General features: G+C 40.7%; 1 protein-coding gene across 3 annotated transcripts in view; it reads right to left on the bottom strand.

The window, feature by feature from the left end:
* Nucleotides 1-16,108, bottom strand: part of USP9X (ubiquitin specific peptidase 9 X-linked) — a 137,966-nt gene that overhangs the window by 36,507 nt on the left and 85,351 nt on the right. For all 3 annotated transcript variants that reach the window (XM_038760063.1, XM_038760060.1, XM_038760061.1), the window contains exons 15-21: nucleotides 13,223-13,310; nucleotides 8,843-9,185; nucleotides 7,311-7,406; nucleotides 5,628-5,839; nucleotides 3,274-3,514; nucleotides 2,880-3,029; nucleotides 2,675-2,795 (exon numbers count right to left, since the gene is read on the bottom strand). In XM_038760063.1, the coding sequence (XP_038615991.1) occupies nucleotides 2,675-2,795; nucleotides 2,880-3,029; nucleotides 3,274-3,514; nucleotides 5,628-5,839; nucleotides 7,311-7,406; nucleotides 8,843-9,185; nucleotides 13,223-13,310 (1,251 nt within the window). The remainder of the gene's footprint in view (nucleotides 1-2,674; nucleotides 2,796-2,879; nucleotides 3,030-3,273; nucleotides 3,515-5,627; nucleotides 5,840-7,310; nucleotides 7,407-8,842; nucleotides 9,186-13,222; nucleotides 13,311-16,108) is intronic.

Raw genomic sequence — 16,108 nt, 5'->3', positions numbered from 1 at the left:
AGCTCCTTGTGGTCAGGGATTGTGTCTACCGACTCTCTCATACTGTACTTTCCCGAGCACTCAGTACAGTGCTCTGCCCCCAGTAAGCACTCAATAAACACCACTGATTGGCTGATATGTAAGATGAGAGAGCTGGAGAAACGCCTTGAAATCAACAGGAAGGAATTTTTGGAGAGATGTTGGCTGAAGAACACCACCAGGAAGATTATCCATGCAACAGTACAAAGTATAGACAAATGGGGAGAGGCTGGAGGCAGGCAGAGTAAGGAAGGTTGATAAAGTAGTTTAACCATGGTAGGACAAAGGCTTGGACCAGAGTGGTGGCAGTTGGAGAAACAGCAACATCAAAGTACATGAAGTCTGTCAAATGACACACTAGACTTCTACCTGTTAAATGCAAAACCAAACCAAGGTGCACTGACATACACAGTGGATATCATTTTAATGAGAAAATACCCTCTACAAAAATATTTACAGAACTTAAAAAATAGGTGTATCTCAAAGAAAGTTTCAGGCTAAGGATGTGATCGTTAATCATCAACTACTTCAGAGAAAACCAGTTATCCGAAAAAATGAGTTTTTCCTGTCAAAAACAGCGGGATGAAGTTTCTAAGGACAGTTATGAAAGGGATGACTGAAATGCTAAAAGACACAGCCCAGTGGCCCTGAAGGAAAGATTTCACTGCTTGTAACTCACATCACAAGGAAATTATAGAATGTTTGGGAACAGTGTTAAAAAAATGACCTCAGGAAAGGTGACAAAGTTAACAAGGAGCTGAGTAAGCCTCAAAAATAAGGAACTTCAGAATTTCTACTATCGGTTTCACAATTGCTTCAGAACCAACCAAGGGGAAAGATTTATGGCAACCCCTTCTAAAATCAAACCTGTGCTCCTGTTTGTAAATTAGCCCTCTTGGTGACAGGTTAACTTGCATCTATAGATTTTCTACAAATTTTTAAATGACTTGTCCTACCCTATACACTTAGGTATTTATAGGGCTCAAAAAGAAATATACCTCAAAAGCAGTATTTATCTAACATGCCTTTTCTTATTAAGAGATGTGAGTTATGCATGCTGGTTCTTGCAATCTAGGTCTGATTATCCTATATCAACGCCAATGCTTAGTAAAGTTGTGTATATGTCTATAATTCTATTTATCTATTTTGATAGTATTGACGCCTGTCAACTTGTTTCATTTTTATTGTCTGTCTCTCCCTTCTAGACTGTGAGCCCATTGTTGGGTAGGGATTGTCTCTGTTGCCAAATTGTACTTTCCAAGCACTTAGTCCAGTGCTCTGCACACAGTAAGCACTCAATACGACTGAATGAATGACTAAGCCCTTACCTTCCCTAACCACCCTCGTGATGCACTCAGATCTATAACCCCTTGATCAATCCATCAATGGTATGCATTGAACACTTAATGCGGGCACAGTACTGCACTAAGCACTTGGGAAAGTACAGTAAAATAGAGTTGGGAGATGGGACCCTTGCTCACAAGCAACTTCCAGTCTGAAGTCTACCCGGATCATTTTTCTACAGAAACGATCAGTCCTCGCTTCCCCATTCCTCAAGAACCTCTAGTGGTTGCCCATCCACCACCACTGGCTTTAAAGCTCTCAATCACCTTGTCCCTTCATACCTCACCTCGCTGCCCTCCAACAACCCAGCCCACACACTTAGCTCCTCTAATGCCAACCTACTCACTGTACCTCAATCTCGTCTATTTTACCACCAACCTTTCACCCACGTCCTGCCACTGGCCTGGAGAGCCCTCCCTTTTCATATCCAACAATTACTCTCCCCACCTTGAAAGCCTTAACTGAAGGCACATCTTGTCCAAGAGGCCTTCCCTTACTAAGCCCTAATTTCCCCTTCTCCCACTCCCATCTGTGTTGCCCTGATTTGCTCCCTTTCTTCACCCCCTGGTCCCAAAGCAATTACATACATATCCCTTATTTATTTTAATGTCCGTCTCCCCCTCTAGACAAAGCTCGTAGTGGGCAGGGAAGGTGTCTACCAACTCTGTTATATTGTACTCCCGAGTGCTTAGTACAGTGCTCTGCACTCACTAAGAGCTAAATAAGTACAAGTGACTGATAAAGGGGGAAGCAGACAAAATAAATTATAGCTGGGGAAATGGCAGAGTGTAAGAATATGAACAAAAGTGCTGTGGGGCCAATGTCAAGTGCTTCAGAGTAAGAGGGCAACTTCCTCTTTCATAACTCAAGCTTAATCTTCTTCTATATCTGGGCTCACAAATTTCAGTTCCAAAAACTTGCGGCCAAACAGAAAATGCAGCAGGACTTTCTTCAGCTCCGCCGAGACAGGTAGCAATATTGCCCCCGGTTGGCTCGCCAGAGTCAAAGTTGGGGGCTGAACAGGGACAGTCAGCAATGGGGGGCAGAGGGCAGCAGAAGATATCAAAAGTGGAAAGCCCTGGAAAGCAGGAGAGGGATTTTAGGAGAGAAAAGGAGGTTTGGCTCCAGTCAGTGAGCCATTCTTAACTCCAAAACAATCTCCGCTTGCATTGTGTCTTGCTCGACAAGGAAGGAGCCGCATCTTCCATCAGAAGCTGGTTTTTAAATTCCTTACTTATTTAGCCCGGTACGCTCAATGTGGCCCAAACTGAATTCAATATTTAGCTAAAATCCATTTTATGCATTGACTTACCTGGTGGCATAAGTTTCATAAGCACTCTTGCTCCATCTCTTAGGGGTGACATACTCAGGCTGCTACCCAAGTCTGCAACTTGCCAAAGGAAAGAGATGTATCTCGGATGCATTGACATGATCTAAAGATAAGATAAACCCAGGACTGTAAAAACCTTATGAAAATTAGCTGGTGAATAATTTACCGTATTGTTTCAATTACTCACCACTCCAGGTAGGCAGCTTTCTACTTCTGGGTTGGGGCCATCACTATAATGATTGCCATGGTTGCCTGGAGAACCAGTTGAGGAATCAGAAGAGCTATCAGGGCTTGAAGGCATATTGGAACTTATCTGCGTGAGTTTGGCTGTAATTAGCTGAAAGTGATATTTGGGTAAGTACGCAAAGAAAAGGAAAAACACACTTCTTAGAGTGCAAACAACCAACTCGCACATCCGTCGCATATTACTAGTTGTAACACAACCGATAAGAACTTCCCTTACAAAGCAGAACAGTTTCAACGATATCATATTTAGATATTGTCATTCTCCTGCAGTCCTTACCGGAGCACAGCACTATTTGAAAGCTCATTTTACTCTTAAGTCTGATAACTGAACTTACCGTTTTATCTTTGAGGTTTAGTTGTCCAATTAATTTCCTATCATCTGCAGGATCTACCAGTTCACCACCAATAAAGAGTTCTATTTTTGTATGGGCGCTATTAGCTTTAATACGATTGAGAATACATCGCCGCACTGAACCAATTGTGTCATTTGTGTGAGACCAAATGTCCAGATCTTCTACCTGCCGGCCTTGGTTTGGAAAACGAACTACCAAAGTGATGTGTTTACCACGAAATGCTCTGCAAAAAACGGAGACCACAATTGTACAAGGTGTTTTAACAGGCCCACTAACGTTGATGCCAAGAAACTACGGTAGTTACTTTTCCTGCATTCTTTTACACTATTCAATGAAGGGCTATCAAAGAGCAAAGATAATTTTTTACCTTTTTTTTTTTTTTACACACAGTAAGATCCCACTGAACTATAGGAAGGCTTAGGGGACTTGTCCCCAAACCCCAGCCCCTAATGTACCGGAGAGGAAGACAACCCCGGAGAAATGTGTTGGCGGCCTCGGCGACCCCAACGCTCTCACAACTTGAGAAGTGGTGTCGAGAGTACCGGGGCAACTTGGCTCCTCTGACCCTATCATGTTGTCTCTGGGGTGCTTTGAGTAGGGCTCTGCCATCCTTGCAGCAAACTTAAAGAATGGTTGGGGGAGCTTTAGGAAGTCCTGCCCCGAAGCGGGGCACACCCGCAACGATTCTCCCTTAATGGTGAACCGCACGGACACGGGCCAGGGTCTCGAGAGAAGTAGTTTAATCCCCTCAATTCTGGCAGCACCCTGCTTTCCATTCACTTGCAGAGAGCTGAAGGACAAGTACCCCAGGAGGAAGTACATCTTCCCCCAATCTTACTCTTGCCCACCCCCATCCATGGTGATTACCTGAGAAGCGAGATTCGGGGTGTGTGCGTGGGAAGGGGACTGCTCCAATTCTCGGTACCTAAAAGTGCTCAGGGAACGACTCTTCCAGCCCCCCTTCCCAACCCCGCCGATCCCCACACCTCCCAGCCCCCCAGGAGACATAAACGAACCCCATCGTAACAACTGGGAGCATTAAGCCGACGGTGTTGAATGGGGAGTTGACTTGTTTTGAAGTTTTCTTTGTGCCTTTCACAGTAAGTGTGCATAAGGACATAATAATAATTAAGAATAACGGTATTTGTTACGTGCTTACTATGTGCCAGACACTGCTCTAACAGCTGGATACAGACTCAAAACATGGAAGAAGGTAGTAAAGAATAACACGCCTCTCTTCATGCTTTGAAAATCATTGTGAAAAACGTTAGGACTGTCTGGCATTATGAACTTCATGAGAGGGGAAGAAAATTCTGGACACAAGTTCTTTTTAAAAAAATGTAAATAGTTCGGGTCCTTTAGTCATTGATGGTATATATCCTTATATAATACTATTCATGATTTCTCATTCTTCTCTCTATTAAAACATAAGTTCTTTGTGGTTCTGGACCAGGTTTATTCTTTAGTGTGATTAAAAAGCTACCTAACCTTTGGGTGCTCAATAAATAGTTAAGTGGTAGACTAACAGAATAAAGTTCATAAGGTGTTTAAAAAGTAATTTTCTACAATGTCTTGGCAACAGTGGTAAATTTACACAGTGGTAAATTTATTAACAACAGACTTCAGAGGATACTCTGCAAATAGTTTCAAAGAGGTTTTTTAAACCCAAATCAATTTTAGCAATGTCGTTTGCTTTCAAAATTTCTTGCTGCTATTTCTCAAGTTCAAACAGACACTTGCTACTTTCTAGTCCTTTTAATTTGAACACATTTCTACTTGGAATATCCAATGAAGTCATGATACTGAAATTGGAACATGCTTCTATTGCAAAAGACTGGTGCCGCACATAGGACAATGCCTTCAATGCAAAAAAATCAAGCAAGGAGGAGGAACTGGGTTATGAAAGAACAAGAACTCTTACCAAACATCTGAAAAAGGAGTTACTGAATGACTGGCCAAGTGAATTGTTTTTGAATTAAATTCTCTATTTGCTCCAATATGAAAATTCTTTAAGGCAGGCCAAATTTAGGACCTCAGTTCTCTGACAATGTTCTTATCTGTATAGTAAACCAGCAAGAATACGAAAGTAGAATTTGAAGGAAATTGGTTTATAAGCGGTTATAATGTCTGGCTTTTGTTAAAACAATAGGAAGGAAATTAAAATTTGGAGTGTAAAAATATTCAGATTGGACATATTTTTCTCCATTCTCTTGACACGGCTCCCATTTTTGAAGTACTGACTAAAAAGCAGACAATTTTAGAACAGAACAAAAATCGCTCTTAGTCAAATAAGTCTGAACTAGCAAAATGTTGACACTTCACGATTTCTCACAAACCTTGACATAGGCAAAATGGTCCTTTCTTCATGGTAATCACTGTCACATTCATTTATATACTCTCTTAAAACAGTCAACACTCGCACCATCCGTATCGCTTCTTGCCTTGCGCAATTAATACTGTCTTTGTCACCATCCAACACACACAAGGTATCATAAGAGGCCTTCAAGCGATCAAAGCAGGACTGAATAAAGTCTTCATGGATCACTACCTACAAAAATATATACAAATTGGAATCGTTAACTGAACGCTAAAAATACTGTTCCCGCCTTTGAAGTTAAAAACATACCACGGGCCCAGGTGGAAAATTAAATGCCACAACAAGGGGATTTAGGCCTCAACATTTAACAGTTAAAAAAAGTCTTCCCTTACAGCTGCAATATAAGCCAGGGTGATACTCAAAGGCTCTCTGGACTGCACCAAGCTCTATTCTTCAACGAAAGAGCTCTGTACAAGGCTCCAAAGAGCTGTAGAAGCTTTTGGGGAAAGGAAAGGGTGGATGGACCATGAACAGCTAGAGGCAGAGTAACACTGTAAGCAAACATCCCTTCCTTCCCCTGACCCTGGGTAGACGGACGATGCATAAGACAGAGTGCCTTGCCAACTTTATGAGAAAATCATTTCTGTTCGGAAGCTCTCCTGCATCGTTTCTACTTTCCAGTTTCCCCTCGTCGTCCTGTTTTTTCCTTCTTTTTCCCATGGCATCTCCATTAGATGTTTTTAACCGCATCTTCACTTCTCCAGCTATCCGATTTCCTCTGAATTGTACTTATTGAGCCCTTACTCTGTGCAGAGCACTGTCCTAAGCACTTGGACACTATATCTGTATGATAATAACAGACTTGGTAGATACATTCTCTGTGCACTACCTTATTCTGTCTCTACCCTTCCTTTACTCCTCCTCTTAAGGCTGATAAACTAAGAATGTACAGCCACCTCCCAACTCTGTTTCTGGCTGCTAGAAATGTGAGGTTGGCCTCCTAGTTTCTTTCAGTATTACAAGTTTGCTAAAACTTGTGTGCTTCTGGGGAAGAGCCTCTGAGATATCTCTCTCTGTGTCACCATAAATGCTAACAATAAGGCTAGTGAGTGATAATGGATCAAACCTTTTTGGATAACGGATAAATACTGTAAGTCCCATGAAAACCGTAAACGAACAAGCCTGTCGTGGTCACCAGTGGGGACAGGAGACAAATGACAAGAAACAAGCCAAAGACCAAAAAGGTAAATGAAGGTATGGAGCTTTCTGAAACATCAGATTTTAGATCGGTACTGTAATTCATGGATTTCAGTTTACTATATAAGCTGACACGGTGTCTATCACACGCTAAGCTTTTGGCAACTGTGAACAGCTCACCTGCGCTCTCTCTATAATAGGTTTGTAGGCTTGTATAAGACTCCAGGTTCTCATACTATATTCTGGGACATCTATGCTAGCTGCAGAAATCCTGGAAGTGAGTTATGTTCACGCTTGCATTCAGGAGATACTGAACCAAATTCCTAATGAAATTTTTTTTAGGAAAACTGGGTGTACACACAGGGTACCCAACCAAATATAGCAATTATGCTAATCTATGGCACTTGGCATCTACCCTTTCAGTGACAACCCCTGTCTGGTGGGGGAAAAAATGACAGCCAATGGAAAGGATTCGAAATTCAAATTCAATCCTAAACATTATTACCTGGTTAACTTGTAACCTTGGTCCAAGGTTAGTGTAGATCTCTTTAAGAAGATCTATTGCTCTGTTGGCAATGTCATCATTTCCCTGAATCACAACCTAGTTCCAGAAAAATGACAGTGTTAATATCTTTTAAATAAATTTCTGGATTAAGTGGTGAAACTAAAATTAGATCTTCAGTTATTTCTTAATACAATATCCAATAATCAAGTTCATTCTAACATAATTTATGGAACGTAATTACAGAAAAATACAGTCCAAATAAATGTTTAAATTAGCAGATCTATGACCAAGTTGTGAAAGTAATCCATTTCCTGAAATAGAGAATTTCCTTATTAACTGGGAGACAGAAGAGTGCCTCAAACAGCACTTAAATTTTCCCAATACTGACAGTCATACATATAAGAGTTAAGCTGCTATACAGTAATAAAGCAATCCGTTTTCCAAACAACCAACAGGAACACAAGAACTACAGAGTTCCAGGTCTAAAGCTGGACTTGCTAGTAACCTGCACTACTTTGTCACTTCTTTATCTAAAATTCATATTATTATTATGATGATACTTGTTAAGTCCTTACACTGGGTCTAGCACTGCTGTAAACGCTCTGCCCACACAACATGCCTGGGAAGTAGAGAGTGGATATATCTCCATTTTACAGATGGAGATATTGGAGTAGAGAGATTAAATGTAGTTAAATATAGAACTGATTTTTCTAGAAGGCAGGCCTTTTGATTTTCAGACCACTCTTTCAATTGGACCGAGGCAAATCACTGAATGCGATTTGAGCACTTAACTAACCTCTCGGGAAAAGCATAAAACACTAGAATCGGCACATCCGATCCCTGTCCACAAGGAGTTTTACAGTCTACGGGGGGAATGGCCTAAGGAATATCTTGTAATTGTTTAGCTGGCAGTTTTTAATGTGTGCCATAGGATTTTAGGCACTGTATCTCACCATTCCCTATTCTCCACCTGGAATTACAAGTTTCGTAAGTGTAGGACTATAATAAAGATGGCATTTATTAAGCGCTTACTATGTGCAAAGCACTGTTCTGAGCGCTGGTAAGCCATTAAGGTAGCTGGAGCATTAGGAACAGGAGTCAAGGGAGCCCACCTGAGCTCCTGAAGGGACAGAGGAAGTGCAGAACACTTAGAATTGCTCCAAACAAGGAGCAATTAAAAAAACAATCTAAATCCCAGATTAAGGATTATCTCCTAAAGATCATGTTCTAAAATCGCAAGGAACTGTTCCATGAACAGTTTAAGGGAGCCTTAAATCACCCTCCCTGCAACCCTGACACACCTCCACTCTCTTCAACCTTCCAGGATTTGTCATCATTGAATCTGGATAATAACCAAATGCCAGCTAGGGAAGCCCCTGGGCTAAAGCCTGGTTTATTTGCTACTTATAGCCTTAACAAAGGCTTTGGCATTTTGCTTATTTTGTACCTTAAGATTCTGGGTAACCTACAAGCCCCTGAGAATCACATTTCGCCTAAGAGGTCATTCCGACTACTTCCAAATTGCCACTTACCCTCCAGAGGTAATCTAAACCTATTAATTCCAAATCATCCATCATATAGGCCCGCCTCTTGGCGACCAGCTTCCCTTCTCGACAGTTCACCGCTTTGAAAAATCGCTCAAAACATTTCATCCCGTTTTCTGTTAGTAGGGAAGGATCAAGCTGCAGCACATTATTTTCAAAGAAGTCCTTATTGATGTCAGGGTCTAAGTCTGGCTCGTCCCCCATCAATTTAGAATACCACTTAAAACAGGCTTCACGGTCACAAAGGTAGACTGCATTTTCAGCTAAACATTTCCATATTTGTTTCGCCTGAGGTGCACAGAGCCACAGCTGACCATCCTTCAATAAAAATCTTGAAGAGAAAAATCAATAATTAATAACACTACAAGTTATGCAGCTATAAAACTATAAATGCACAAACAATAACACATAACAATAGTGTTCAAATTACAGTAGGCTTCGAGTTTGGGGCATTTCATTTGGAAAGGCTAGCTAGCAGCAAGTGCTATTCCCAAAGCAAGATGCTGCACTGCTCTTATATAAATAAATAAATATACATACATATATATATATATATATATATAAAATTTGGAATTAAAGTATTTTTGTTCAGGTTCCTTGCATGATTTTACTCAGCTTCCTAACACGGTCATGTAAACTATTTACACGTAAGCTCCAGAAGACTAAATCATGAAAAAATTAAATCTTGAGGCTAAAGGAAATCAGGTTGTAGAAAGGGGGAAATGAAATTAAATGTGGTTTACTGCCCTAGATTTTTTATTTCTTCAAACTTCAGATACTCATTGTCAACACAGCTATTGTTTCCGAAATTTGGGTTTTAGGAACCCCCTGGGAAACCCTCTGAACCCCACTATTTCTGCCTGAGCAAGACCAGGATTTTAAGAATTGCTCTGAACAAAGGGTAACTTTTTAAAAAAATCATTTCCAGGTTAAGGGATTAGAACATGAGCATTAGAAGGTTTGGCTATCTCCCAAAGTGCAGGCTCTAAGGGGCAAACTGGACAAAATGGTGAAAGCCTTGCATGTGGACCAAAATAATAATAATAATAATAATAATGATAATAATGAAATTTCCCCAGTAGTCCAGTGGAATACCCATGTTCAAAGCCAGTTTCAGAAGTGCCAACTTCCCTTCTGTGGACTGAAAGCAGCTATAAGCAATCAATAAAGTAGCAAAGAACATGGCTGCTCCCTCAGAGGGACACACTTGTTATCTGTGTGAGTAGAAAACAGGGGTGTGAAAGACATCCATCATGACAAACTGGCAGACACACTCTCAGTTTTACTCAGTTTTCCAAACGCTTCTTGACTGTAATTAGTTTGGATAGCCAATGTCATCATTAGAGAAAAAAACTGGCAAAATCACACACACTTTCGCCAGGATAAGAAAGAGGCAGAGGGAGAAAGTGTTGTGTGTGCACACACACACACATTCACCCAGCAACATCAAATATATTTCTGCTCAATCAATCGTTTTTATGAGCAGTTACTGTGTGCAGAGCGCTTAACTATGCACTTGGGAGAGCACAGTATAGCAGAGTTGCTAAACACATTCCCTGCCCACGAGCTTACAGTCAAGAGGGGGAGACAGACATTAGAATGAATTATAAAACTGTAAATAAGTGTTGTGGGGTTGTGGGTGGGGTGAATAAAGGGCACATGTATAAGGGTGATGCAGAGGGAGAAGGGGAAATGAGGGCATTGTCAGGAAAAGGCCTATTGGAGATGTGATTTTAATAAAAATTTGAAGGTGGGGAGAGTGATCATCTGTTGGACGTGAAGGGGGAGGGAGTACCAGGCCAGCGACAGGGTTTGGGCAAGGGGCTGGTGGGGAAATAGACTAGATTGAGATACAAAGAGTAGGCTGGGTAATCTGATGGACCAATGTCAGGAGGAACAGGCGGCAGGGAGGTATGTCTGCGGAGGACGCAGATGCAGTAGTCAAGGCCTGATAGGATACAATGATAATAATAATGATGGCATTTATTAAGCGCTTACTATGTGCAAAGCACTGTTCTAAGTGCTGGGGAGGTTACAAGGTCATCAGGTTGTCCCACGGGGGACTCACAGTCTTAATCCCCATTTTACAGATGAGGTAACTGAGGCCCAGAGAAGTTAAGTGACTTGCCCAAAGTCACCCAGCTGACAACGGGCGGAGCCGGGATTTGAACCCATAACCTCTGACTTCAAAGCCCATGCTCTTTCCACGGAGCCACACTGCTTCTCCTGATACGTGCTTGAATCAATATGGTAGTAGTTTGGATGGAGAAGAAAGGGTGGACCTTCAGCGACATTGTGAAGGTAAAACCGACAGCATGTGGTGACAGATAGAATATGAGGGTTGAATAAGAGAGAGGAGTCGAGGATATGGTCCAGGGAGGATGGTGGGGCTGTCTACAGTGATGGGAAAGCCAGAAGGAGGACAGGGTTTGGGTGGGGAGCACCCCTAGGAGACATACTTAATGTGGTACTTATTGAGCGCTTACTAAGTGCCAAGCCCTGTATTTACTACTGGGGTAGATGCAAGATAAATAATACGGCCTGGTCCCTGTCTTACAAGGAGCTCACGATCTAAATGAGGGAAGACAGTCGTACAAAACAAATTACAACCAGTAACAGCAAATTAAAGCTAAAACAAACATTAAAACAGCTAAAACAGAATCCACAGCCACAGTATCAGGTGGGAGGAGGAAAGTTACCATGGCCATGCCCGCCTCCTGAGATCCTGGTCTTATGGGGATTCTGTGGTCTTGTACTTTCCCAAATGCTTCGGATAGGGCTATGCACACATTAAGTGCTCACTAAATACCACTGACTGACTCCTGAGACATGCCCACCTCACTTTTTGTTCATCTTGCACTGCAGGGGGATGGCATCATTCAGGGTTGGATGCAACGCCCCTGCCTCCATATTCCAAATTAATTTATTTCCCCCCACCCCCGGCCTACGACCATGCCCATCCTACCACCACCGTTCCTCCAAAACAGATGGTTCTCAGTCTGTTCTGGGGCATCACTGAAGGCAGCAGATATAACAATTCTCAGGAGCGGGTAGAAGTGTCTCTTCTCGCCCCTTCTGAAGCTCCATTTCCTAACAACCAGCAACATGCCTAGCATGGCAAAAGCCAGTGAGGGCACCAATTTGAGACAGCAACGTGGTGGGCAGTTATAGCTGAAGAAGATATTACTCTGCCAACAACTGTCTAAGTCTTCTGGACACAGGAAAATTTCAAAAACGAAATACTGTCAATGTAAAGGCGTAGTACAGAGGCTGGAGCAGCAGATTTGAAACTATCTTAATGCTGTTAGCAGCATTTTAAAACAACTACGGACAAGGTAACTATTCAAATGGTTGTGTTCAGAATTCAGAGCTGGGTTACAAAAACAAGAAGAGGTATCTGGTATGACTGTTGGAAAACTAACCACTCGGTTCGGAAATCTGAGGCAATGATGATTGGAATTTATTCTTCAGGGAACAGGTGAATCAAGGGAAATTCTGGAATCCTAAGTAAAATTATTTTTTGAAAGTTAAAATCTGCAAGTACGAAGCATACCACCACTAAGGTGGTTTTCTACTTGCAAAGGGTTGGGAATAAACACTTGTAGTTAGAAAATCATGGAGTTATTTCTCAGAATAAAATAATAAAACTGCAGAAAAGTAACACAGCCACTTCAAATCTTAAATTTAAAAACCAATCTCTCCCAAATCAATGATTACTGCTTCTTTCACACAACTAGGAATGGCTTCAGTAGAAGGGTTTTTTTCTTCTTCTTAGGGCAGAATTAGATTTGGTAATTAAATTGGTGAATTACAAATGACTAATGACCTTAAAAAAACAGGTTCAAAGTTGGTGGAAAAGGTGGTTCACAGGCTCAAAAGGTGAAGTTTTTGTTAAAAAGATGACAAAGAAAATGCTCAGGGAAGGAACAAATTTGAGAAAGGAGGAATAGTAAAAGAAATAACAGAAACTAATATGCTTCTAATATTAACATTAGTATTGGAAGCATTAAACAGATGTTTACTACCACATTCTTCAATGTTCATAAAAACTGCTTTCTTTGCAATTGGGAAAAAACAATTCTGGTCAGTGTCAAAGTTAAATTGACATTTATGAGTTATCCTCTGGTAGTTAATTGTTTTCTCAAATAAGACGACGGAAAAATTAACATCATAGAGAGGCCTATTTTTAACGACACAAAATAGCATGAAACTTCCTTCTAATCTTTTCCTGCAGAATGAAATTCAATGTACCAATGTGAGAAAATGTTAAATGTCAGTGGGGAAATTTCCACTCTACCATAAAAGTATAGATTTTTTATCATGTTTTCCATATTTCAATAAAGTCAATGTCAATCACTTAAAACCAACCGGAGAAAGTTAAGTCTTTCCTGGACCTCTTGTACATGACTGTATCTACTTCCTGGTCTCACAGTTTGGGGATCATATTCTCCATGCTCTAAAAGAAAAAAAAAAGAAAAAAAATCATCAATACTCTAAAAGAAAACAGTCCTAATACCAAAGAAAAGCCATAACACACCTGCTATACTCTCCTCAGAAATTCAACAATATCATTAAAGTTGTGACCATTAAACAGTAACCTAAAGATCAGGGTCATAGGATCCACTAAGGCCCTCCGCATCCAAGCTCTTTTTCCCGACGAGCAAAACCAAGGTGGGAGAAAAAACCCTATTATTGGCTCAAATGAATTTAATGGGTAACTTCTGAAGAAGACATACATACTGTAACATTCCACTTTTCTGGATTAAAAAGATAAATGCACTTTAAAGTATTTACTCTCACACTGTTACTTTGAAGCTCCCACAGGATGGTGAGAGAGAGAGAAAGAGAGAGTGTGCGTATGTGTACGTGTGTGTATTTGGAATGAAGGAGACATAAATTTTTATAAAATTTATGAAACAAATATTTCAAAGGAAGCAAAATGAAATTATAACCTTGGTCACCTATAATAAAGCACTTTAGGGTAGGAAAGAACCTGAAATGCCACGAGCAAGAGGTTTGTAATAATTTTAAAGAAAGGGTAGGTTAGGTAACGGTACAACGTTTACTGGATTAACAAGAATTCACATTAATATGTGTACCGATTCTCCAACCACTGAGGCAAGAACTGTGGAGTTTTATTTTCTCTGAGAAGCTAATGCTTATTCCCTTTGGCTCCACTGACCAAAAAAAAGGTATCCTAAATATTAACAAGGGGAACAGGGAGGAAGGACAGGGAGACTCAGTTGATGGTAGTAAGAGCTTACTGTTGTGTAAAACACTAGGGAAAGAAATAATAATAATGATGGTATTTGTTACACCACATGGTGAGTTGGACACAGTCCCTTTCCCACATGGGGCTCCCTGTCTCAATCCCCATTTTACCGATGACATAACTGAGGCACAGAGAAGCAAAGTGACTTGTCCAAGGTCACAGAGCAGACAAGTGGAGAAGCCAGGATACGAACCCATGACCTTCTGACTCTCAGGCCCTTGCTCTACCCACTAAGCCATGGTTGTTCCAGGTGCAGCCCTTACATTTTTTCCAATGCCATTCCTGCTTTAAATTTCCTTCAAATGCAGTTTTTGAAACAGTTTCATGAAAATTGGATCCTTTTCGTAGATTAACTGTTAAGCAGAAAGAAGCTTTCACCTTCTAAAGAGTAATTCTGCCTACACTTTTGTCTCTTAAATCTACAAGCTTGGAGCAGAAAAGCTTGAAAGAAAACTGGGTTCATCTGATATAACGGGAGTAGAATAAAAGGTAAGGCTCATTCTCTCACAGCAAATTTATCGAGAATCACTTTTAAATTCGGCCTGCTTTCCAGCTGCCTGCTGTATGACCTGGGGCAAGTCACTTATGGTCTCTGCGCCTCAGTTTTGTCATCTCTTAAATGGAGACCCAGGACCAGTCCTCCCTACTTCACCATTTGCCTGCTGTGTGACCTTGGGCAAGTTACTTCACTTCTCTGGGCCTCAGTTGCCTCATCTGTCAAATGGGGATTGAGACTATGAGCCCCATGTGGGACAGGGACTGCGTCCAACCCGATCTGCTTCTATCAACACAGTGGTACAATGCCTGGCACATAGAAAGCGCATAACAAATACCACAATTATTATTACTATTACTTAAACTGTGAACCCCGTGTGGGACAGAGACTGGGTCTGACCTGAATATCTACCTTGTACCTACCCCAAAGCTTAGCACAGCGTTTGGCAGATATTAGCAATTAAGGAATATCACAATTATTATTGTAACTGCCATACCCAACATTGACTTCCAAATATAAATACTGTCCCAATAATTTTAGGGAAAAAAGAAAATAGAGTATTTTTATAAATACTGTTTAAAATGATGTATGCTCAATTATAACTAGTATTCATGTCAATGCAAGAGGCACACAACATTTTTAGCAGCAATAGGGATCTGTAGTCTTATTAAATTGAAAAAAAAAAAAGACATGCTTGGTTGAAATATTACTAAGTTTCCAGCAACTGTATGCGTTCTTTTTCTGGATTTTAGGTGAATTCATCCTAATTCACAGTATTTGTAGTACTGAGAAGTACTTACATTTTGGGTTAAAGAAGTTCAGAGTAACACAAATATTTTACCCAGTGCAACTTCTGAATATAACAAAGATGGTAAGATTTTCATGGGGAGTAGGAAGCCATCTAGGTGGCAAATACCTACTCCTGTTGAACTGGGATTCAACCTAGTTATGTCAATGTAGGTTCTTTCTAGAGTTGCTTGAAACATTACAAGTGTTTTACTTGAACGCAAGCGTTTCGTGAATCCTAAATTCCCAAGAAAAGCAAGTCAAGAATTTACATACTAACACCTTCTGAGTTTTGCTTCTTCTTCTTATGGTATTTTTTAAAATGCTACGCATCCAGCACTTCTAAAGATTGGGACAGATATAAGTAAATTAGCTTGGACATGGTCCCTGTTCCTAAATAGGGCTCAGAGTCTTAAAACTAACATGCCAAGTTCTGCCATTTTGTATTTTTATGTTTTAGATAAGAGTAAGAACCTTTTAATATAGGCTACAAAGTTCAAAAAGAAAGTGAGGTATTCTGATTTAGTTATTCTTATCAATCAATCGCATTTATTGAACGCTTACTGTGTGCGGAGCACTGTACTAAGCACTTGGGAAGTACAAGTTGGCAACATATAGAGACGGTCCCTACCCAACAGTGGGCTCACAGTCTGAACGTTAATGGTTCACATATTAAGACAATCAAGTTACAATTCTGGTA

This window comes from Tachyglossus aculeatus, chromosome 18, assembly GCF_015852505.1.
Source record: "Tachyglossus aculeatus isolate mTacAcu1 chromosome 18, mTacAcu1.pri, whole genome shotgun sequence".
In the NCBI taxonomy this organism is placed as follows: Eukaryota; Metazoa; Chordata; class Mammalia; order Monotremata; family Tachyglossidae; genus Tachyglossus; species Tachyglossus aculeatus.
The sequence above is the reverse complement of the archived record's forward strand: the minus strand, read 5'-3'. Positions and strand labels throughout refer to the sequence as shown.